The following is a 26,419-nucleotide window of genomic DNA, read 5'->3' on the forward strand; positions in this document are numbered from 1 at the left end:
TTTTTAGCAGCTTTATAGATCAAATTGTTGTACTTGCATCTGAGTAGCAGTGAAAGCTTATGAGCGAAAGAGAGATAACAGGGAGCAAAAGACAGAAGGTGAACGGAGCAAAAGGAGAGACGGAGAGAAAAGTGAAAAAAGAAGTACTGTAGAGTAATAAGGGAAAAGGAAAGGAGAGAGAGTGGACAAGGGGAGAGGGCGAGTGAGATTTAGTGTGAATAAGAGAGAGAAAGAGGGACAGGAGGGAGAGAGCAGACGAGACGCATAAAGTAGTGTGAAGGGAGCAGGCAGATAATAACCATCGCTCACAGCACACACAATGACCATAACAATCCGCCTAGAACAGGATTTATGGAGCTAATATAGGCAAGGGAGGAGGTAGGGGAGGAGAGGAAGAGAGGCGAAGAGCTCTCCCAGACAGGCCTCGTATCATCAACAGGCCTAAAGAACATCTCATTCACAAACAACACACACATACCTAAGCATAGTGAGTGGAAATCCAATCAACAACCATGCATTTGAGTCACATATACACTTACATGGATGCCCAAATTGCCCACACACACACAATAATTAACATATACATTAACATACGCTGTATAAATGACCAATACAGGTAAAACAGAACATGGGTCCGCCAGGGTAAAAAGATGATAGCAAAGGCAGATAACTATCCTTTGGCATGTTGATGAGTGTGTATGAGTGCTCATACATAACCTGAAGTAGTGTCTGTGCATAGGGCTATGCATGAATGTGTGTTCGTGTGCGTGTGTGTGTGTGTGTATGTATGTATGTATGTATGAGTGTGCATATGTAACAAATGTAAAAAAAGTGATATGCCTTTCACTTAAAATCCTTCTTTATTTTGTGTTGTTACTATTGTACTATTGTCATTTTGTTTTCTTTATTTTTAAAGGTCTATACATAATTTTGGGAGTTTTAAAATTTATTTAATGTTATCCTGTGCCCTTGACTATGTGTAGCACAGACTGGCTCCACATACACTTATGCCTCTGCGTGTGTTCTTTGTAACTCGTGTGTGTGTGTGTGTGTATGTGTGTGAACATGCATTCACACCGGTATAATTATGCAAATTGAAAGTCTCGCTGCTCTCGCTGGCTTTAGCGTTGAGCCTGGCACTTTTGCTTTTATGAGTGTCTTTCCACCCGTGGCTATTAGTATGTGTGTGCGTGTGTGTGTATCCAATAATCCCATCACATCAGCAAGCTAAATTATGTGACAGAGCAAACATACAGTGTGTGGTCCAGCAGGGCATTGGGACATCCAAAAAATGACAGGGATGCACATTGTCGCGACCAAAGTACCCTGCTGTAAATTTAAATTGGCCTGCTCGTGTGCTTTACACTGCCATTTGTGTGTGATGCTGAGGGATGTGTGTGTGTAAATGAATATTTCTATCACTTCTGCATCTCTTCCTTCCCTTTTATGCACAAACCACACTAGCATCTCAGGTGGATTGGCAATTAATCTTTATGGTGTCAGCGCTTATAGTCAAGACTTTTAACAGCCAGCCACATAAAAGGCTTTTCAAAGCATGATCAGGTAGATCAGGAAGGATTTACAAGATATTTTACTATGATATAATGCACAGACCAAGTCATCAAGATCTGCTATATATCTGCTGGAGTCCTTAAAAATACACCCACACTAAAAGTCTTAGAAAACCATCACAGCACAAAATATTCTTAAGCAATGATGAGAGGAGAGATGAAAAGTGTACAGGTGAGAGGAGGTAGAAAAGAGACAGTGGGACAAATAGGAAAGAGATGGATGTGGTGGCTCCTATGAATATGACAGTGGGCAATTCAATTCAGAGGTCATAAAGAATGTACAGCTACTCCAGCAGATTCAAATGAGCAGTTAGTGCCTCAGAGTGTGTGATTGCATGCAAGTGTGTGTGCCTGCTACAATGTGTTTGTGTAACTTTTACAGAACATAGGAAGACTAGATAGAAAGATAGAAAGCAACATGCAGAGTTTCAATCCAATACATTATACTAAAAGTTACTTAGGGCTAAGTGGATTTCTTTATACAATTCATAATGGAACAGCTTTGTAACTTCGTAACTCAAACTTGAGAGAAAAAGCTTTCTTTTACAATCTCACACATTTTAGTCTGAGTTATCATTCTGAAACACACATTGACCAGTTACCAAAAACTGTAAGATTAATTTACAAGACAAAAGTGTGTAAAGTAAAGCATGTTAATACAGGATAAGGACATGGAGACATTTGTAACCTGTTGCCAAGAATTCCAGAGATGGGATTTTTTTAGTCATTTGTATTCATTTCAGTCAAAACAAATATATTTATAAATAAACACATTCGAAAGCATGGAAGCTAATTTGGAAGGAGTGAGTATAACTTTGTACTGGGCATTTTACAGAAGATAACAACAACAGAATCACTACTGGTGAACAAATGCAATCTGTTAAAATTACTAACGTTACAGTCATATTGCCATATTTGTAACATAAACTTATTTTGCAGTGATGCGTTACAAATCAAATAAATCTTGTCTTTTGCAGAAAATGAAAGTATTCAATAAGGTACTTGAGTTGAGCCGAGCTGAACTGAAGTCTTTAGTGCCTGTTGTAAAATGTAAGCACACTCCAATCTTTCTTTAAAGACACAGTAATAGATGGGCTTGGTGGAGATAAAATGAGTAAGTCAAGTATGTTTGTATCACTGATCAACAACAGCAACTACTCCCTAGATCTCCCATTATCACCTATTCTGTCCCTAATGTAGCCTGTATTCATGGCTATAGTCATATCTCCAATCTCTCTCCACAGAGGGCATTAGGCCTATCAAATCACTGTGTGTAAGCTGTAATGTAATTGCTATGGGCTTTGTTGCCATAACATGATTGCTGTAATCCATTTGTGTGCCTGTGCTGCACATGTCACATTTACATGAGGTCCAACAGGTTACCCTTGGACATTTCCATTATACACAGCTTGACAAGTCACATGCACTGGCACACTCACAGGCTGAAATACTGCATTAGAATGTACAGTACTTGTATGTGCCAAAAACAGATGCTTTTTTAATAAAAATAATTAATTTATTTTATAATATATATATATATATATATATATAAACAAAACAAATTCATCCTTCACCCTCCGCGGATGGTCTCATCCTTTGAGCCTGGGAGCTTGAGGGTTCTTGCTGTTCCTAGTACTGCACTTTTCGGGACCGAGATGTCTGGTGTTCTTCCAGGGATATGCTGTAGCCACTCCTCCAGTCTGGGGGTCACTGCCCCGAGTGCTCCGATGACCACGGGCACCACTGGCGCCTTCACCTTCCAGGCCTTCTCCAGCTCTTTTCTGAGCCCTTGGTACTTCTCTAGTTTCTCATGTTCCTTTTTCCTGATGTTGCCATCACTTGGTATTGCCACATCAATCACAATGACTTTCCTCTGATGTTTGTCCACCACCACAATGTCTGGTTGGTTCGCCATTACCATTCTGTCAGTCTGAATCTGGAAGCCCCACAGGATCTTGGCTCGGTCATTCTCTACCACCTTCGGAGGTGTTTCCCACTTTGACCTTGGGGTTTCCAGTCCATACTCCGTGCAGATGTTCCTGTACACTATGCCAGACACTTAGTTATGGCGCTCCATGTATGCTTTTCCTGCCAGCATCTTACACCCTGCAGTTATGTGCTGGATTGTCTCAGGGGCCTCTTTGCACAGCCTACACCTTGGGTCTTGTCTGGTGTGGTAGATCTGGGCCTCTTGCCTGCTCCTGTGCAGCCATGATGAGTGCCTCTGTGCTGTCCTTCAGTCCGGCCCGCTCTAGCCATTGGTAGGATTTCTTGACATCAGCCACTTCAGTTATGTTCCGGTGGTACATCCCATGTAGGGGTTTGTCCTCCCATGATGGTCCCTCCTCCAGCACCTCTTGCTCTGTTCCCCATTGCCTGAGACATTCCCTGAGCACGTCATCTGTTGGGGCCTTATCTTTGATGTACTTGTGGATCTTGGATGTTTCATCCTGGATAGTGGCTCTCACACTCACTAGTCCACGGCCGCCTTCCTTACGGCTAGCGTACAGTCTCAGGGTGCTGGATTTGGGATGGAACCCTCCATGCATGGTGAGGAGCTTTCGCGTCTTAACGTCTGTGGTCTGTATCTCTTCCTTTGGCCACCTTATTATTCCCGCAGGGTATCTGATCACTGGCAGGGTGTAGCTGTTTATTGCCTGGGCCTTGTTCTTGCCATTGAGCTGACTTCTTAGGACTTGCCTTACTCGTTGGCAGTTGCTGTTTTCCTTGTTACCTCTTCAAGGTTGCCATTTGCCTGTGGTATTCCAAGGTACTTGTAACCATCCTCAATGTCTGCTATTGTTCCTTCTGGGAGAGAGACCCCTTCTGTGTGGACTACCTTCCCTCTCTTTGTCATCATTCGATTCCACTTCTCAAGCCCAAATGACATCCCAGTGTCAGAGCTGTAGATCCTGGTGGTGTGGATCAGTGAGTCGATGTCCCGCTCGCTCTTAGTGTATAGCTTGATGTCATCCATGTAGAGGAGTTGACTGATGGTGGCCCCATTCCTTAGTCGGTATCCATAGCCAGTCTTGTTGATTATTTGGCTGAGGGGGTTCAGACCTATGCAGAACAGCAGTGGGGACAGAGCATCTCCTTGGTATATGCCACATTTGATGGATACTTGTGCAAGTGGCTTGCCATTGGCCTCAAGGGTGGTTTTCCACAGCCTCATCGAGTTTGCAACAAAGTCTCTTAGAGTCCTATTGATGATCCAAGCATTCAGTGATAGATATATAGATCTCTCTCTCTCTCTCTCTCTCTCTCTCTCTCTCTCTCTCTCTCTCGTTGAGACATTAACATATTTACACAGCAAATGAAAACCATTTCACAAACTGCTGGAAGTAAGCTATATTTATCTGTATTGGTTCTCTTTCTAATATCCACCTTCCCATCACTTGTCTAAGAAAGCCAAGTGCGGGGCTGTGAGGTATCAAGTGGACAGCCAAGATAATCAAAAGCAACAAATGTCCTCCAACAACAACAAACACACTCTACTCAAGCCAACAACCATAGATGTGCTAACTTTGGCCTTTGCTTCCACACACAAACACTGCAGTGGTTTAAGAATGTTCCACCCTTCTAAACTATATTGGGCAAACTATCTGATGGGGTGTGGTGGGACACAAAATACAGCACATGGCCCCTCTGGCTTGCATCTGTCGCAAATCATCCCTCTCGATCAAACAGCAAGATAAGATTTTAGAAGAAAGCGCAGGGGCAGGGGCCTCATGTGGCTGTGGGTGTAGAGTGCAGGAGAGGCAGACGGAAATGAAGGTCAGGGATGTTTTTTTCACTCTGGCACTTTTCTAATGTACAGCTGCTGCCAAACAATCTTTCAGAAAGCTTCTATGTTTCTCTAAGAGCTTATGCAATGCAAAAGTTTGTTGAGAGTACAAATGTCTTAAAAAAAACCCATATAGATCAATTCCTTTCAGAAAAAAAAGGAAAGATTTTTTTTTGTCACTGAATACATTTTTGATGGTTCACATTAAATAAAATCAGAATTTTTGAATGCACTGAATACAAACCCACCGCAAATTAGCGCACAAAATAATGCTGATCTTAGCTAAAAGCATCAGTTTTACCTTTGAGTCGGAACATGAGGCATAATCAATAGCACAGCTGAAAGGCACACTTTGACAGCTATATATAATATAATAATTAATCATAGTCTAACATGACCACAAGGAATATCGGTAGCTCCAAGTAATTTGGTTTGTGGTGAGTGAAGCAATGCTCTGGCCTTGAATACTTTTCTTTGGGAAGCCCAAAACAGAAAACAACAATTTAACCCTGTCAGCTGTTTCTGCTTTTAGTTGGTTCAATTCATTGTTTGTTTTAGTCTTTTCATAAGATTTGTTGACAATAAGAAAAATACAGGTTATCAGCTTTATCCTTTAAGTACAATTTTATTGGAGTTATGTTTACTTGATCTGATCTTTTCATACCTGGTCTTTCATTCTCAATGATGTTAGGATACGTTCACGTCTGTCTTAAAACAATAGTCAGGTGAATATATCAATATTGAAACAGGTTTTGCTTGCTGTAATTATTACTCCTGCTCATCCTGGCCATTGAGAGATCCCTTCCTTGAATCCTTGTTTTGTGCAAAAATGTGTTCAAAGTTTTATCTGAAGTTAATATGAGGCTTCAGCTGTATGATTTAGTCAGATAGTCGATATATTCGAAAGTTAGTCTTTTTAGTATAGAATTCCTGCTTTGTGTTTCCCTTGAGCAGCAGTGGAAGGATAGTAACAAAAAGAGTGAATTTTGTACTTGGATGGCTGAAGCCTCATATCAATTTCAGATAAACTTTTTAATAAATTGTTCACAAAATGAGGACCCCCCCCCCCAATCACTTACACATTATGAATTGTTTTGAAAGATTGTGAACTTGTCTTTTAAAATAATATGAATCTTATTTTTTTAAAAATAATAGTTAACCTTGTATTGATTTACAAAGCCAGTCTTTTTAAGTTAGCTTGGTATTCACTGTTAGTTTGCTTTTCACTGTCACATTATGACTCAAATTAGTCTTTGCTCCATGGCTACTACCTTTAAGACAAGAGCGCAGTTCTTCTTTCAGAGATGGAATAACATTGCTACCGTGTTTTTTTAATGTTGAATGCTATTCCTCTTTAACGATTAGATATAAGCAAACATAAACTGCTCACACAACAGCCCTCTAAGAGGACATACGTGAGTGATATAGTGCTTTAGTCTGCCTCACTATAGTTGTCTATAGGAGCAAGCTTACCGAACCGTGGCAGGTCAAAGAGTCATCGTCAGCTCGTTCACACTGGGCATCACACTCCACACACACTGACGCGTTGGCATATTCTCGAATATCACTGAGAGAGAGAAGAGGAGGAAAGGGATGGAGGGAGGGATTAAGATGGGTCGGGAATAGAAAGTGATACAGGGGTGAGAGACAAGAGGGGGAGCAAAACATTATTTGTAAAATGTAACATATTGTAGAATAGACATGTTTATTTTAGTCACTCACTCAAACACTTTGGTTAACTTGTATATAAAAGGGAGCTAAAAAGCTTATTAACAAGATTTCAATCACCTCTATACCATTTGATCAAACATGTCTTTTGCACCAAAAATGATGTGGCTTGTAAAAGCTTAGAGTGTCTCACATATTTTTCATTATTTTGGTGAAAGTTTCAGCCCTTTCAGGGCTTGAACCCTATTGAGTTTGTGCTGGTTTATTATTATTTTTTGTCTGCTGCTTAGGCTCAATAAGCTGGCTCTGTAAACTGGAATGAGCTAGAAACACACACACAATAACTGGAAATGATGTGCATGTGCTTCCAGAGAAATATGAGCCCAATGGGCCACATCATGGCACTGTAATCACGGCCAAAAAAAATGCAATTTTGGAAAGGCCACACCCCACACACCGTAAGTCTGATTGACTTGAAATTTCTCACACAAGTCCAGCTTAATGTGCTCTACAAAAAAGCCTCTGTTTGAAAAACACCTTTTTGACAGCTCCTCCTAAACCGTAGGTCCTATTGCTACCAAATTTTTGGTGGATCATTACTGGATCGAGCCTATCAAAGCTGTATAAATCTTGTTGATATCTTATTTAGTTTCCAAGATATTAACCGCTGGATCAATCGTCACAAAACTCACAGGATATGTCCACGGAAGTACCTGAAACATACCCTGAAAGATTCATTCAAATTAACCCTTAGTGGGTAATAAATGCAAAAAATATGTCTGGCATAACACTAATCAGTGTTCTAAATTGTTTATTTTCTTCGTTCTATTTGTGAAAATGCAAAAAAAGGAGATTTCACAGCTTTTTTCACATCTAGACCACATTTGACCATGTCCAGATCAAAATCTTTAAACTTCTAATGGTCTGTGTTGGCTTGAACCCTGGAATTGCCGCTTGTGGCTATATATATATATTGATTGTTTTCATAATTTCACAAAAACACAACATTTCAGATGTCAAATACATTTTAATATCAACAATTGTCCTTGCTAACATTGCACCCATAAAAATGGTTCTGACAGTAAAATTAGTTTTTGAAGACTTCCAGTTGGAAACTTCCAGTTCTTTGAATGTGTCAGATAACTGACACGGTGTAATTTGGCACTAACATCAACAACACTCAAGAATGTGATAAATAACAATTACTACATGTTGACTCAAATTATGGCTTCACATTTTCTGTTATGGATTTCACAATCAGCAGTAGCACATTTTCATTATATTTAAGTCTGCAAATTCAGTGGAATCACCTACTGGACAACTTGTGCAAAAGTAAGAAAACAATCCAATGGCAATGCCCTGAATTCCTGCTAAATACTAATCTCATTGTCAAGAACTCATTTTATTTTCCAGAACATTCCCTTTAAGAGCCTTCTTATTGCCAAATACAAGTTTGTAAATTATCCTTTTCAATTAATAATGTCTGAATCAAATGAGACTTCAGGATGCCTATCTATAGCAAAGAAGACAGATGAAGTGATTGAGAGAGATAGAAGAATTATTAATAGTGGATAGATTTGTCTATCCACTATTTTATAATATGAACATTGTTTCTTACAACACTTACTTTGGAAATAAAAGGTCAGTTGATGTAGTCATAGCATCAATAGGCAGACTCAGACACACATACACACACACACACACACACATTTCTGTTACACTCACAAGCATTGTAGCTAATTAGCTAACTGTAATCCTGATACCATCACGCAGGAGGTCAACGTAGTTGAAAGGTGCAGCACCTGCGAGGGTTGCAACATTTTCAAAAATCAATTAAATTAAGTGCCTTGTTATTCAATTGCTGCAATTCCCTTATAATAGTAGAACACAGAGTGGCCTCGAAAAGTCATTCAATTTGACCACAGTGCGGCTGAGTTGGCACTTTGCCTTTGTCACTACAGGAGAAGGAGAACGACTTTTGTGTACTTCTCTTTTGGTCAGTGAGGGAAAACACAATGTTCAATCCCAGCAATAGAAAAAAAAAATTGTCATTGGCCCAGTGGGATCTAAATCAAATTAGTATTAATTATGCTTCATCTGGCCTTCATAAAATCTTCCACGAGGCAGGGGGGGTAAGCCTTTGTCTGGGTGTGTGCTGCTTGAAATAATAAAGGATGTAGTGTAGTGGGAAAATAATACTGACGCTTAAGACTTATAGGCTATTGCATGATCTTCTGCTGTGTTCTGCTCTTCTGTATTTTCTGTCCATTATGGGACAGAGATACAGCAACACATGTGCATGAATAATAAACCTTTATATGGATTTGATGCAAAATAAACATTCATTTCAAATGGCTTTTAGACATAATCTGTAATGCCCAATCTGTATGTTCACACGAAGAAGTTAAACTGTTATGGTTTTTGATTTTGTGTTTAGTCATTTCCTATTTTATTACGTATACTCACCTCTCCTCTTGTGTCTTGTAGTTTTACTTCCTGTCTCGTGTGGTTTTCCCTCCACTTTTGATTATCTGTCCTGACCTGATTAGTTTCACCTGTACCGTGTTATCTCTCCTCACCTAAATGTAATTAGTCCATGTGTCTTCCCTCTCTCAGTTGTCAGGTTGTCTGCATTTGTTCCTGTGTACCCCTTTGCTCCTTGGATTCTTTGTCGGACTACTTTCATTTGCGATTATTCTTTGTTGGTTGTTTTACCTGGACCTCTCAGCTGCTCTTAGTTGTTTTGTGTTCCTCTTCAGTCAGTAATAAAAAGTTATCTTTTGTTTATTTAACCAGTCCCTGTGTGTTTTGTCTGCGTTTGGTTCACCCCCTGAACTGAACTTTAACAGTATGACCTGACCAGTATGGACCCAATAGACTACTCTGATGAACTCTGTTACCTGATTTTTGACTTGGATCAAGGATACTTGGAGGAATGCATTCAGTAATGAGCACAGACAGGAAGTTCTGACTAGGGCATGCAAGGAGGTGTCCTCTAAACCTTGGCTGTGGAGAATACCTGGGTGGGCCAAAAAATTGATCAACACCCCTGATCCTCATCCAGCTAACCTCCACAGCCTCCAGTCTGCTAGCTTTCTGTCTGCACCTCAGCGAGCTTCCCAGCCCGCTAGCAACCAGCCTGCATCCCGGCCTGTTAGCTGCCAGTCTGATCCGCCGCCAGTCTGATCCACCACCTGCCATCCAGTCAATTAGGCTCGGGTTTGTGAACCTGCAACCAGCCTTCACTCCAGACTGCTAGCAATCAGCCTGCTAGTCTCCAGCCTGCTTCCAGGCCTGCTAGCCTTCAGCCTGATTTCCGGCCTGCTACCCACCAATCTGTAATTAACCCTGTTATTTACCACCCTGCACTCCGGCCTACTAGCCACCCTGACTACAGGCTGTCACCATTTGAGGGAACTCGCCTGGCTATTTTCACAGGGTCCCATGGAGGCCATAGAACAAGGCGTGGTCGCGGCCACCTCCAGTTGGGCCGCAGTGGCCTCCTGTTCCTGCAGAGCTGAGACCTGGTGATGCTCTCAACTCCAGTCAATGGTCTCCAGCTCTTCACTCCATCCACCGGGCCTGGCTCCCTGTCCAGCAGCCCTGTCGCCTGTTGCCAGTCTCCAGTTCTGCAGCCCTGTTGCTGGTTTCCTGTTCAGATCTCCAACTACATCACCAGTCTCCAGAGCGGTTGCATCTACGATGCCGACCACCTGAGAAGCCCCACCTTTGCCACCGGCCTCCAGTCTGATCTCCAGAGGGGTTTCACCTTCTTTGTCGGCCTCCAGTGTTATGGTTTTTGGTTTTGTGTTTAGTCATTTCCTGTTTTATTTTGTATACTCACCTCTCCTCTTGTCTTGTAGTCTTACTTCCTGTCTTTGTGTGGTTTTCCCTCCACTTTTGATTGTCTGTCCGTCTGTCCTGATTAGTTTCACCTGTGCCGTGTTATCTCTCCTCACCTGAGTTTAATTAGTCCATGTGTCTTCCCTTTGTCAGTTGTCAGGTTGTCTGCATTTGTTTCCCCCAGTTCTGCGTCTGTTCCTACTTACCCCTTTGTTCCTTGGATTCTTTGTTGGATGTTTTACCTGGACTTCTCAGCCGCCCTTAGTTGTTTGTGTTACTCCTCAGTCAGTAATAAAAGTCATCTTTTGTTTATTTAACCAGTCCCTGTGTGTCTTGTCTGCTTTTAGGTCCACCTCCTGAACTCAACCTTAACAAAAACTGCATGTTTGGCATTTTGAACAATAATGTCCAAATTATTTTGACTTTGTAAACATGTTCAAAAACCATTTAAAAAAATAAATAAAACAATCTGAGATGTGAGGCAATTTAAGCACCTTGTTTTACTGCTGTCTGACCCCTGTTGTGGTGAGAAATTTTCAATGTGTTTTTCATGAACTACTGAGGCTAAATCCGCACAAACTGAAACTAACATTTTGTTTTTACATAAAAAATTTCAAAAAAGTACCTCTGTCCTCCAAGTTTTTGTCTTGCACACCTGATATGAAATATGTTCTGCTCACTATCACGCTATCCTTGTTAAGGTAGATTTTCTGTACATCTACTGCAAACCCAATCCACATACGAATAAAGGTGCTGTTAAAGGTGCTGTAACAAAAACTTGAACAACAGGGCGACTTGAAGATTTGATTAGGCTGATAAATAAAGGCACAAACTATAATTAAATATTTAAAGCATGATTCATGAAACACACAATTTGGCAATGCTCAGAGTGTAAAGGGGGTTTCATTCAGTGAAGCTCTATATTTGGTAGATGTTGTGCTGGTAATGCTGACGATTGGGTGGTGCTGACGTGCAGTTGGACAGGTAGGCAGGGCGTGGCCCCGTGCGCAAGCAGTGACTGTGACACGCAGTGACACGCCTAGCCCCCCTGCCCTAACAGCACCATCTGGTCCTCCTCATTCCTCTCCAATGCGGCCAACTCAAATTTTTTTGATCAAGTTGCGACTCTGAACTTAAAAACATCTTTCCATCAGTTCTGCGAGGAAAAGATCTTAAATGTTATTAATAAAACTCACCAGGGGAGTGCGTCTTGTCACCTTCCACTGTGAGGTGGATGGCATCATTCCTTTTAAAGTCAAGGGACCCCTATTGTTTTGAAACTCTGCAGGGGTGCCTTTTAAACCGAGAGTTACCACTACGTCTTAAATTGTTCTTTTCACCCCCTGGCTCTTAAATATTATCCATAGTAAACAGAAAATTACTGCTGAACTTGAAAGCTGTAACAAAGAGCCTTGGGGTGTTCTTGAAATGGAATTTAAGTTTTGATGAGCAGGTTGTGCAGCAGGTCTGCCAACAATAGAAAATTATTTGAACATCACCACTCCTATTCATAGCTGAATGTTATGTTTGTATATTTGTCCTTGATTTGATCAGGGGAAACACATTTTGCTGCTGCTCCTCTCTCCTGAAACTTCTCTAGAATGATCCTGCAGGGGAGGAATCAGTTTGACCTTTCTTGCACTGGTAACCTGCAAGTTGTTATATGAAGGTATGATGGTGGTGATTACTTGAAAAGCACAGTTGCATTAGTGAATATACAAACAAAACTCTGAGGACTTCAGGAAGAGGTTTCCTGCTTGTTTGATATCAGAGACAATCAGATCAGTAATGAGCAAGCATTCTACATCAACTGACACAACGTATATATAGTGCTCAATATTTTGTATATTTTTCACTTTGGTTCAGGTGTTGATTGTACTGTTAAATAACATTTGCAGCACATACATTCTGTAGTTTCAGATATATTGTATTCATTAATGACTTAAAGGGACTTTGCATGAACTGCACTTTTAAAAATCTAATTTTCAGTGGAAATCCATAAATGAGTAGAGCTTTTATAATCCAATTCCATAAACTTGCTTCTGAACATTCTGAATTTACAATTCAGAATTACAATTTATATTTAAGATATCTATTGTAAAGGACTTTATTAGGTTTTTAAAAGCCACAAAATAAAGTATATATTTATTTCATAATTAAGTGATCAGCACCGAACATAGGTGATTTGTTAATACAAGAAAAGAGAAGGATACTGAAATGCTGCCTCTGCTGACAATGAACCAGGACAAGTTCTTTCATAGGTCCAACTGCCTTAATGTGCTGAATATAAAGAAGGCACCTAAACTAAACTTTCTCTAAAGTGACAGTGGGTTTCCTAGTTGAAGAGTGCATGTTTGATGGTGTTCATGCAGCTACAGTCCATAGGAGTTCCTCTTGGCATTGACACATGTCCATCACTTCAAAAGGCGCTCTGTGATAAGATCTGCGATTGACCATACATTGTGCTGACGAGGAACTGGCAGGGAGGGCAGTGAACATGGGGATCTTTGAAATTAAATCTTTCTAAATCAGGAAAAAATAGCAGAATTGTTTGTCAACATAAGGAGAGCTTTAAGTCACCTATACACTAACTTTGTTGTTAAAGTTAAAGTGAATAATTGATAACAGCTCTGAGAAACCATCCACATATGAAGTATTTTGTTTTGGGGGCCTGTATACACTAAAACCAGTACCAAGATGGGTGGCATTTGAACAAAATAATGAGAAAGTAAGGTTTGGCAGGAAAGCTTCAGTTAAAACAGCTTGACCATCTGTACCATGCCAAGTCTCAGTCACAACCACACTAACCTTTTTTCACATTATGCCATTGATAATTAAAGGCTTATTTATCATTGACCCAATGGTGTCAAGTTGAGTGCTGCGGTGATGCCATGTTGATGCTGCCTAACTTGTGACAATGAATCAGGAACAAAAATTGGCCTGATTTTGTCACCTGCGTGAACCTTGCACCATACACTTAATAAAAGCAGCATGAGCAGAATGATAAGTAGGGACTTATCATTTCCTCCATGGTTTCCTTGATACTGACTAAGGCCAGAATGGACAAAGTATGATGAAACGCATTACATTTGTGCCCAAAGAATGCAGGGTATTTGGGGTGACAGGGAAGAAGCTGGGACCCTATCAGTCCTGGTCATCTGTGTTAGTGTGTGTGTTGATGCCCTGCAGATTTTTTTTAAGGTGATTTACTTAGCCAGGAGAAGACAGTGGTATCTGTGTTATTTCCCTGGTTTACCTTCAGAAGGCTGTTGGAACTTGACACAGATGGCCTTAATAAGATGTTAGGAATAAACAAGGGTGCAGCTTGACATCTCGTGTCATTCATGGTATTCCTTATTCATTTTGTTATCCATGAAAAGAGCCATTGATCTTTTTCTGCTGGTTGTATTTTTTTGATTTTCTATTTTGCTAAAAACTGGCAGTTTTCACCACTACATTTGTTTTTTCACTTTTGGTAAGTAATTGAAATTGTATCACAACCTATACAAAGCACAATGAAAAAGAGCAGGAGCTATGTGATTTAGTGATTTCTTTTATTTTGTGAACATCAAGTAGAAAAAGATGAAGACATGCACAGATGTAGACTGCAAATTAGAGGGCAGATTTGAGAAAACCTAGAATTTCTAGCATGATTGGGACATTTTTGAGGACAACATGTGGTCAACATGAGCTCTGATCACAGCTGCTCACAGTGGCTCAGTGCAGTTTATATCTGCATCTGTACACTGAAGCAGTAACTCCACGGTTTTGAAACTGTTTGGCCAGCATGGTAAAGCCACGCAGATCCTGATGCATCTTTGTAGTTAATAGATGACAGCCTAAACAATAGCTACTCTTACTCAATATAAGGTCTTTGCTGTGTGAAATATCCCCTCTGCTCTTGTTATATGTTGTATCTCAAAAAAGTGTGTTAATTGTGATGTTGTTAGTGGAGGTGGTTTTTATTGATGTACAACGATTTATGTTTTCAATCAATACCCCATCTGTTATCTCCGTCAATCAGTCAAGTAACAAGAATGCTACCCAACCATACAGCCATCTATCTAACTAGCACAATCCAATCTACCAGTCAAGATGACATCTGAACACTGTGTTGATGTATCTGAGTGTATGTGTGCATGCACATGCATAACTCACCCTTCATAAAGGTTGCAGGTATCCACACAGGTTCGTCCACGGCTGAAGTATCTGCAGGAGAGGCACTGATCTGGGCCAGGACCCCAACACCCTGCGTCCGAACACAGCGGGTCACACACCATGTGCTCCTTGGCTGCTCAATACACACATACACAAAAAGAAAGATGCAGAGAATAAACCCCAAATTGCCCCAAATTAGCTGGATATAAAATTAGCCAAAATTGTCACATTATTTCTGAAAAGACACAGGGCTAGATGTGCTAAGGCACACGCAGTTTGCAAGAGTTCATATATGCATTTAATTTCTCCGCCTCCACAGAGCAGCTGTTAATTTGCAGTGGTCTATAAAAGGTGCATTTTTGTGGAAACGACTTTCCTAAACAATGGCAAAAGTAATTGCAGCAAGACAGATGAATAGGTGTAGGGCTCAAAGACGTGCTGAAGGATTACGCTATTTCTATTCAGTGAACAAGAAATTGTCAAACAATATGCATTGAACAGTCACACAATAATTACTCTCCTGGGTGAACTGAAAGACGACCTAGTTCCTTGCACAAAATGCTCTTATTCGATCCCGGTATATATACCCCCTCTTATTTATGTGTAGTGTGTGCACAGTACTGTGTGATATGGTTCACTATGGAGCCCAGCAAAGGGGGGAGCTGTGCTGATTAATTCTAAAAATGCTGAGCAACAGTGACGCAGCACTTGTGGGGCCCAGAAAGCACCTGGAGATGCCATGCGGACTTGTTGATTTAACTTATAGAAGAGAAGACAAAAAATAAACCCTAGAACTTTATTGCCCATTTTTATTTGAAGGGTTTAATCTGAAACACAGCCTTTCAGCTCTTTTGATTTTTTTTTGGTTTGAAAGGGCATATATATATATATATCGATATTGAATATTAAAACTAAATATTTTCTATTGGCTTCAAAAATATCAGTATCTGCTTTCGACACAAATCCATAGCTGCACATGGGCAGTATAACCTGGACAGTACAAAGATTTGTTGTTCATAGAATATTCATGTAAAAGCCATTATTAAAGCCACCTTTGATTTTCAAAGGGAGTGAAAAGTGTAGGTTTCATTTACTTTGGATTGCATTCAGTCACAGAAGGAAGATGCCCCTTTCTCCCAGCCCATTCACTGTGAACAATCTGTATGCTGTTCTCTCTATTTCTGCCTCGCTGTTTCTCATATAGTATCAACAGACTCATGCCATTACATCTGCTCTGTTCCATTCTCTTCCTGTGTCTGGATCACTTATCTCTCTCTCTCCCTTTTCTCCCCCTTCAGCACTCCTACAAAGGTTGCTACATCTGAGAGCATTACAGTGACAAAATGAGAGTGATGAAGTAACGTGGTGACAGAACTGCAGATACACTCAGAACTTTTTTCATCCCATCTGCATCTGACGTGTCGGTGGATTTCTCTTCTCCATAGCTATGAACATGATCATAAAAAGGCCCCTGCTGTTTTCGAGGTCCTGGCCACATGTAAGCCAGGGGCTATGCCTCAGTGTCAGCCATAGCCATGTTCAGAATGCTTAAAGATTCAAACAGAGGTATGCAGATACGTGGAGAAAACAGAAATCAAGTGTTTCTTTTGAGGGCAGAGGATGAAAGCATTGCCTTTCACAAGAGACAACGCCACCTCTGTTGGGCTTCCAGAGCCTTAGGTAAACTGACCAGGCAGAGGGAAAGATGAAGAGAAGGAGGGATGAAGGCTGCTGAAAAAGAGGAAATAAACAAGGGAGGAGGAGAGGTTGGATGGTTTTTTAACTATACAGCATTCGAAAGATCAAAAAGATACCAACTTCAGATGTTTCTGACATAGTTGGAAAACAAAAGCCCATGGGGCTCGAGCTGACAAGTGCCTTTTTGAATCCCACGGGAGACAGGAGAACAGGCTGATGATGATGATTATGATAAGGGCTTGTAACTGGCAGGAAGGAGGGAAGGAGAGAGAGAGAGAGAGAGAGAAAGAACGAAAGAAAGGAAAAAAGAACAGGAGGACACAAATTTAATAAAAATAATGAGTGAACACACACCCATCAGAGAACCATGATGATGGTTAACAAATTAAAAGTGTTGTGGGAAGAGGAGGTGTAGTTGGAACTCAACTGTTGCCTTCAGTTTCCTGAATACCTTTCTTCTGTATCAAAGGCAACATTGAACGCAAAGCAAAGCAGCCATTGAAAAGGCTACAGAGTGTAGGCAGGCAGCTGGGGAAATTATCCTATCCAAAATGGGTTTGATATGTTGTTTTTTCACTTTTGCTGTAATGTCAGGACTTTGGAGTAATTATTTTGAAGAATACATCGTTTAGAAATTATATAATGAAATATTTTTAGATCTTCGAGAAATCTTTGAGACTGCCAAAAAAAATTGAACAAGGGGAAATGGTTAAAAAAATTCATAGAAATCCCAAAAAACTCCAGTATGGAGTCATCATCAGGACCTTTGATTCCAGAGATGCCATCAATAAAATCTCTACATTACAAGAGCACCTTGGCCATCATTGAGTGGCCAAAATGTGTTCATGTGATCACATCTGGAGTACTCAGCTGGAGTATTTCTTACAGATCATTTACAGTTACAGTTTTGCTCAAAGTGATGCCCACTTGTTTGTCAGTTATATAGATCACGTGTTTGTTTTTAATAGGCCTTCTTTACAGCATGACATTTTGTCATAGTAGGAAAAGCATAGGTATTTCGAATAACATTAATAACAATGATGGCTCTGATCTATGGTAGATACTATATTAGAATACTCAGTAATGGTCTGCCTAAGAGTAAGTTATATCAATGTAATGCCGCTGCACAACCACACAGGTGTTTTCAGTCATTCTAGTTGATTAGGCCTCTGCTCAGGTTGAAGCTACTATTGTGAATGATAAAGGTGTAATTTGTCCTGCCCTAAAATATGCAGCCAAGCTAACAGGAGAATCAGGGAGATGCCAATTAAGAACAGTCTGCACACACCCACGCAGTCCTGACAAGAGATCTAATCAGCCAAAATAATTAAAATCACCTGTGTTAGTTTACCATGAATGTGCAGTGCACAGCCTTTAAGACATTAGTGAGAAAGCCAGGGTTATGAAACTGAAATTCTACTGAGTGCACTGATGGGACTAATACAGTGCAGTTTCTATCCTGAGATTTGACCTTTTGAAGAAATGCGTGAAGAAAACAAAATACTTTAATCTCTCACCAAGCCCTGCACTCTAAAAACGTCATTATAAAACACTGAGATTTTATTGCTAATGAGCCATCACTCAACAGTAAGTTTAACGACCATATCATAAGCTCTGGGATTCTCTTTTATCAAATATTTTCCCTGATGAAGTTATAGTAGCTGAAAGCTGGTCTTTATAATTTAATACTTGCTTTGGACCAAAGTGAACAGCATCTTTGAGAACAGCAACAAAATTTAAACCTGTCACCAACACCATGGTTGATATTGAGTCGCTAGGATCACTTGCGAGCTATTGTTACTACTCATAATGCTTTAATTCTGACAACATCCCTCTGAGGCATTGTTTAAGTTAAAACTCAAAGGAGCTAGATAGTAACACTGTTCACGATCAGACTTCAACCAAGTGCTGACTGTCAAATTATAGACCAGTTAAAAGAAATTGATCAGCTCAATGCACAGTGAAGATATCTTGTAATTTATAAATGTACACTCAAAAAAGTGGCCTTAATAGGTGAGCAGAAATTGGACTTGTTTGACAAGTATAACTAACTTTTAACTTCAACTAATGAAGCTTCTTGGAAGAGTGGTGAAAAGTCTTCAACCCTACTACATTAATCCAGTGGATGATTTCATTTGGACGTGACTTGTAATACCTGGATGAATGAGGAAAAGAAAAGACCTAGTGAAAAGTTGTGTAATCTTGTTTAAGTATGATTTGACAAAAAATATCTTTGATAGCACAAAACATGATTATATTCTTAGTTGTGTCTGCTAGCTAACTCTATAGCAATAAGTTAGCACTTCAGGTCACAGAAAGTGCTACAGTGAAAACTTGTCTTGGTTTTCCGGTTTCTCTAATTACCTAATGACGTTTCTACATCACTACAACTACACACACACACCACACTCAAATGGAAAAATGGGCACCTGCAGACTCTTTCTCCTCTGTCTTTGCTGCCCTGTAAGGGTGTGAGACCTGTCCTTTTCCAGTCCCTGCTAGGCTCAGTCAAGTGTAGACAGATACAGACACACACACACGCAGGGCCATGTCAAGGAGAGCAGTGTGTGACTCTTGAGTCTTACCCAAAGCGTGTGTGTGTGTGTGTGTGTGTGTGTATGCCCAACACTAAGGAACTGCCCAGGGGAAAGGAGCACATGAACAGCAAAAAGGGGCCAACTCAATAATGCAAATACTAGCTCATTAATGAACATTATACATAAATAAATGATGTCTTAACACTTGTGGCAGTGATATAATAAAAGCTCTTCCATTTTTAGAGACACCGTTTTTGTCTCATCACTTCAGATATTTGCCTAATTTAATTTGCCAAACCTCGCCTTCTCTGAATGGTTCTGTTGGTTAACTGGTCTAATTATGGGATTACTGTTTTTAGTGGTCTATAGAAATTAGTGAGATAATAGCTTCCAATCATACAACAGACAGGTAATATTAGAAATAGCTGATAGGAAAAAAAGCTGATTTGCTCGCCCAGAAAACAGCATATCAAAGTGCCTTAGCAGATATGGCAGATATTCCTTTCACTTAACAATAATCCACGTGCTTTTGAAACTTGAGCATTGATCTAATAGTCAGAGTGTTGTCTATAGTTGAATGTGTGTCTGGTCAGCAATCACAAATTCTTTCAAACCATTAGTGTCTGAGCCTTCTGTTCCAGAGTAAATCTCAAACATTTTTCTCCATAATCTTTTAGTCTGTAACCTGTTTATAAATGTGAACACGTTTGTCAAAGCAAGAAACAAGAAAGAAACTCTCTCGATGGTGCCTGGAGCTGCACAACTGCTGTTGAAGGGATGACTAGAATAAAAAATACATCATGTTCGTAACAGAGAGCAGTAGAATTAAATAACAGTTATTCAGCACACTCCAATATTCAGTGCCTCCAAAAAGTCTCTTAGCACTTTGTCAGAAGATATCCCAGTTTAGAGCTTTAGAAATTGGTTTCATGTTGTATTTTTGTTTTGGTAACAGGCCAACAGTTGCAGTCCAAAGACTTTTTATCATCCCATGGCTTAAAGAATTCTTGAACCTTTGAACCTTGGCTTAAATGTCACAGCTCTTAACAATGAATGGACTCTATTAAGTGGGACTAAAGGTGGGGACACACATTATGATTGTTTAGATGATTATGGTTATGATTTGAGCACCACAACTGATTGGGGCCAAATTTGAGTTTGTTCGGCCATTCAGTCTGGGCCAGTTGGTGTAGACTACAGTTTGCCCCTGATCTAGTTTCTGATGATTGACCTCACCGTCAACATCACATAACAGGAGAAAAAATAATCAGGTATTTGTAACTAAACAGCTGTTAATTGTATAAGTGGTTAGCTCTTTGAAATTGCATCACTGACTGTGAAGTACTCCCATTTTGTTATTATTATTATTATTTTTTTTATTTTTTTTTACATTTTATTACATTTGTTACGGGTTTGGACACATTTCAGCCATAACTGGATTCAAAACAAACTGGGCTGGTAAACAAGATTAAGTGCAAGACACAGCACGATGGCTCCATTCTTGGAAATCTTTTTTTCTATTTTATTTTTTCACCTTAACAGGTGTGTGTATTGTGATTGGGAATGATACTGTATTTGTTACCTACTGTTACAGCTTTGGGCAAATGAGTCATGATACACAGCTTGTTTGCATTATTAAATGAATGCTTCAAGTTGAAATTCAAACTATGAGAACTATTATTTGATGTTTTTGGTAATGCCAGATGCTTTGCACCCCACAAAGCCTATATATACAGTGGTGGAAAAAGCGTTTGCCCCCTTCCTGATTTCTTTTTTTTTTTGCATATTTCACACTTAAATGTTTCAGATCATCAAACAAATTTAAATATTAGTCAAAGATAACACAAGTAAACACAAAATGCAGTTATTTGTTGTTTTTATTTTTGTGTGTGAGAAAGTGGCCCTGTGTGAATCCCTATTTCACACAGGGCCATGTAGGTTTGGATTTTGTTTTCACTTAATGATAACAACCTTCATTTAAAAACTGCATTTTGTGTTTACTTGTGTTATCTTTGACTAATATTTAAATTTGTTTGATGATCTGAAACATTTAAGTGTGACAAATATGCAAAAAAATAAGAAATCAGGAAGGGGGCAAAGACTTTTTCACACCACTGTATATAGATTCTTTTTCTGTCCAAATGTAGCAAAGAGCAAAGAGTAAAACAGTGTGGAATCAAACTGGGGATGTTGCAATGAAATGATATGTGCCACGGCAAAGCAACGGAAACTATTTTTGATGGACCTCCATTCTGTTTTGGTACAGGAATACCTGAGAGTTCAGTTTTTGATGTTTGTGATGATTCTGGTATGAACTTACAGCACTGCTGTGGGCTTTGGTTGTTGCGGATCAGAACCTTCTGGTTTGCAGCACGGAACAGTCTTGTCCAGTTGACAGTGTTGTAGTAGCAGAGCTGGCTGTTCTCTGCAATGTGGACGTTCCCAGCGCTGATCTCTCTTAGGGACTGGAGTTGCAGAGATGAGATGCCCTGCTGCTTTAACACCAGCAGGGAGATCCCACTGAGAGAGAAGAAAGCGTGGAGGAGGAGAAGGGATGAGGTGGTACAGAGAGAAGAAAGGGAAAAAAAGGGAAAGGAGAGAAACAGAGAAGATGGATTTATTTCACGGGTTTTGACGGCTGAGTGAGGTTTTTTGGAACAAATCCAATTTTTGTTCAGTCATCTTATCATGTGACCTATTTATGAAGATTATATAATTTGCATACCCAACGTTATCTCCATCAAATAATGTTCATATACAAACTACCTTTTTATGGGAAATGTAATGCTGTATATGCTATAAGAAGCGAGAGAACAAAGTCGTTCTCTCTGTACGTTTGTTTATTGCTCATATGTGTCCTATTTATATACCATTCACAAGTGAAAAAAGTATATTTTAATGTGCATATTTTCCAACTTTTACCTCCGTGTGCTCTACTGATCTACTGATCTTGTAAATGAGACCAGGCAGCCTCTATGTTGCACTTTCCACAGCAAGCCACTGAGTCTGATTTGGATGGAAATGTGCTAGATTGCAGTACAAAATCCAAATAGAACATTCAGGAGGGTGCGGCTGCTCAGTGGAAAACTCACTTTCAGTATGTTAAAGTAAACATACAGAGAAAACAAATACTTTAGTACTAAGGTGGCGAAACAAGTAGCAACAATCCAATGTGGTTTTAATTTGAAGAAATACTACCACTAAACAACACCAGTGAAGTAAGAAAAGGCTACCAATTATCTCCACTATGGTCTGGTTTGTGTACAATAATTACACCACAATATCGTCATTTCACAATGATCCAGAATCGTTCATATTCTGGTGTTGTCAATTAATACGCTGCAACTGATTCTAATTCTTATTTAATTAGTTTTTTGTTGCCACATTTTGCTATATATAACTTCAACAGAGCCCCTCTTTCTTTTTTTTATTCTTCAAAGCGCGCACCCCCATGTCTCACTTGCACAGTTTAAAAATGACAGGAAGTCAGTGGGGTGCCAAAGCCATCAGATAGACAGAGAGTATGCAGGATCCAGCATGGGATAAGGGTGGGTGGCAGGCTGTAATTTGTACTGCAGCCTGCTGTTTCCATCTGCAGGTGGAGGACACACAAGTGCACACACACACACCCTCATGCGCGGCACACTCTCAGATACACACACAGACACACTGCATCCCACAGTCCACCCTATACTCACTTTGTTTCCATCCAAATGTCACAGCAAATTTTAGAGCACCTTCGGAAAAATCACTAACAATTAAATGATAAATAATTATGTTCTATCAAATGGGTTAAAGCAACTATGTTGGCTTCTTAAATGTCAAAACAAACAATTATTTGGTACCAACTAATGTTAGCCATATTTATTTGATAACAGAAAAAACTATTGCACTTGGCAAAATTTAAATGCACCAAGTACTAATTGTCGAAGCATAACCAAACCAAATTTACTTTACATTTGCATCAAAATGATTTAAATATATAACCCAAGCTACTTACATCTTACTGCTAGACACACTTAAATAGCCATTGGTGAGGACACTACTCTCTTCAATCCTCTATATTGAGTATTGTAGCATGTGCAACAGTGGAATTTTCACTGTGTTTCACACCCTCTGTATGGTAGCATCTTGTTACTGTATGTGTCAAAACGAATAAAAACTGGGTAGTTGTTAAAAAAGATGTAAAAGTCCATTTGATATGTTCAAGTGTGCATTGTAAAATGAATATCTTTAAATGCTTTGATTGTTTATACATAGCTTAAACACTAATAGTGTGTGTCCATTAAAGGTATCCTGTGCAGTTTTTGACCTTTAGTCTAAGTGCTGTCGAGCAGTTTTTCTACGAGTGGGTCCCTGTTTTGTTTGTCTCGTGTTTGTCTAGTTCAGCCAATGGTTTCACACTATTCTCTGATCAACACGTCACAGTAATGCTGCAAGACACACAGCAATGTGTTAATGCAGGCAAAGAATGTTGGCTAGTAAACATGGATATTAACAATGCAGGCTTTGCAAATGTTTTCTGAGGAAGGAAATGCACTCGACACATTTGTTACATCTCAAAGATACACACAATACGTTTTGGTGCATAATACTGAATGTAAACAGTGTTTGTTTACAAGGAAACTCCACAGGGCACCTTTAATTGTGTACAATTCTAATTACATTGTCACTGATTTAGTGGGAAGGTTGCATACATTTTGAGAAATTCAATCACCATTGAATTGACTCTTTTTCTAATTTCCCAAAGAGCTGTAGAGAAAACTGATGAAAACTGATGTTTTGCAAAATTTTTTGCTTCAAAATAAAACTATATAAATGTATTACCAGCTTGCCTTATCTGTCCAAGTACTGAGCTCTGTTTGAGGCAGTATTGACACAGCTATGATACAAATTACACTCATGGTCTAAAAAATATCTAATCACATCAAAGCTATTATGTTCTCAGGTGTGTACCTGTACAGCGCTCTTCCCCCAATAGTTGCCAGGTTGGAGAAAACACTCAAGTCTGTCATGTTGTCAGGCCAAGACTGGATGTTCAGAAAGCCTAAATGGACACACACACATGTGCACACACACACACACACACGTGCACACACACACACACACACACACACACACACACACACACACACACACACACACACACACACACACACACACACACAGGTTAGAATGAGTCACCAGTACTGACAAACTAGAATCAGCTGTCTATCATATCCTCTATTTCACACAGTGACAAGAATAAAATGAGTAGGGAGAGTTGGCATCTCTCTGGAATTAGCAACATTCCAGGACCACACTAACCACACCACCTGAGTCTCATCAGAAAGCAGCCAAGCACTTCTAAGCCAGAAAAATGTTATACGCACAGAAAGTCCACAGAGGAGTTTGGTGCCAGCCATGACAAGTGTAAAGTTGGATATATCAATATTTTTGCATTTCCTTTATCTGCCTCTCTGCTGTTGAATCATTTAGCAGATTAAATGAATAGCTGAGAGGATGGCTGTGGCTCATTTAGGATTTTCAATAATGTATTGAGAAATATGAAATATTTAGTAGAGAAACGGTAGGGAGGTAAAATCCCCAAGTCAACAACAGAGGACAAACAAAACAGTTGGATGAGACTATGAGACCAAGGAAAAATGTGCAGAGGGTAGAGGAGTAAAGGTAAGAGATGGTGGAAGTAAGGGAAGTCCAGGTAACTAAAATGAAGAAAACACAAAATGTCAGAAATTGCTTTAGCATTAAAAGAAAACACAGAGGCCACAAGCTGCTGTTGTATTGGCTTCCTGACAAAGGGGGAAGAGAAGGAGGTGGTGGATGGTGAGAAAAACCTTGTGGGTGTGATGGGTTAGTGTGTGGTGCATTCTCCAATCAATGAACAGTATTTTCGACTCCATTATATTAAACTGTGTTTTCTTCCCGCAGGATGCATAACTTTGTTTATGCAGAAAAGGAGGGATGGGGGGGGGAGCAGAGTTATGGGGAAGAAGGCCACTCGTGGCTTGTTGACAAGAGAGCAATAACCTTCAACAGCACGTTTATCAGTTTGTGGACATCATTTTGTTTGTTATGTCAATCCCAGCTGAGCAGCAGCAGGGTCTGGCGAATGCTTATTAAGAGTGTTTGATGAGGAAATGAGGAAAAAAAAAAAAGCCAGGTAATTGTGAGGAATCACACACTAGGGCTCATGCAAATGGACATGGACATCCTCACACTAGAACTATTCTTCATATGCAAGAGCACAATTGTTATGACCAAACAGGTGAACCCAAAAAAAAAAAAAAAAAAATCAATATTATTACAATTTTCCAAAATGGAAAACAATACTTCTCTAAGTAATGTATAATATAAAACTCTTTTTTCCATTTTTACTCTTTTATTACTCTATCTACTCATTTACCTCTTTTCCCAGAGAAGATGGCTGCCATTACAAAAGAATAGTAATGGGAATTCATTCCATAATAAAGTATTATGTGATATTTATACAGAATCCTAAAATGTGTTGCAGGGGAATGGTTGTTTATAAAAGCTTACAGCAGTTATGGTATTTATCCATCTTGTTTATTGCATCCCTATCCCTGACCTCATGGTGTGTTGTTCAAGATGCTGAGGGCCTCTCAGCCCAGAGGCAGCAGTGCTATAGAATCGTTAGTGTTGGACCTGTTAGACGTAATTGTCTTAATGACAAAACCTGCAGTGCTGAAGCACCTCCCAGCTCCACAATAGTGCTCTTTCGGGGGATGGGGGTGCTTCCTAATCAAGGTAACAAGCTACCGACTGCTGCACACGCCTGTGTTAATGTAATACTGGGCTAACAGCACACGTGCAATACATGTGCAACATAGATACAGATTATCTGCAGACACTGTGTGCATTTGTAGAACTGAATTTTCATAAAACTTTTCCAACTTAACTTTTCCTAAACTGGATACTGTATAGTAAAAACATTTTTAAAAAGGAGGCTATGACCAAAGGTTGCCAGTTTGAGTTTGTCAACCGACAAGGTAGAGAACGTGCATGACTGATGTTCACCAAGTAATGGTCAACACTATGAGCCTTAAAGAGACGCTTCAAGGTTTGAATGTGAATATAGTTTGTGTGACTCAGAACTAAGGTGTTGTTGGAACATACTAGCACTACTCACTCTACAA

At 39.7% G+C, this 26,419-nt stretch overlaps 1 protein-coding gene across 2 annotated transcripts in view; it reads right to left on the bottom strand.

Annotated features, from left to right (window-relative positions):
- The window catches only part of LOC122885592 (receptor tyrosine-protein kinase erbB-4-like), a 329,729-nt gene that overhangs the window by 77,202 nt on the left and 226,108 nt on the right, over positions 1–26,419 (bottom strand). For both annotated transcript variants that reach the window (XM_044216868.1, XM_044216867.1), the window contains exons 11-14: positions 24,219–24,309; positions 21,583–21,782; positions 15,028–15,160; positions 6,832–6,925 (exon numbers count right to left, since the gene is read on the bottom strand). In XM_044216868.1, coding sequence (XP_044072803.1) covers positions 6,832–6,925; positions 15,028–15,160; positions 21,583–21,782; positions 24,219–24,309 — 518 coding nt within the window. The remainder of the gene's footprint in view (positions 1–6,831; positions 6,926–15,027; positions 15,161–21,582; positions 21,783–24,218; positions 24,310–26,419) is intronic.

This window comes from Siniperca chuatsi, linkage group LG12, assembly GCF_020085105.1.
Source record: "Siniperca chuatsi isolate FFG_IHB_CAS linkage group LG12, ASM2008510v1, whole genome shotgun sequence".
NCBI lineage: Eukaryota > Metazoa > Chordata > Actinopteri > Centrarchiformes > Sinipercidae > Siniperca > Siniperca chuatsi.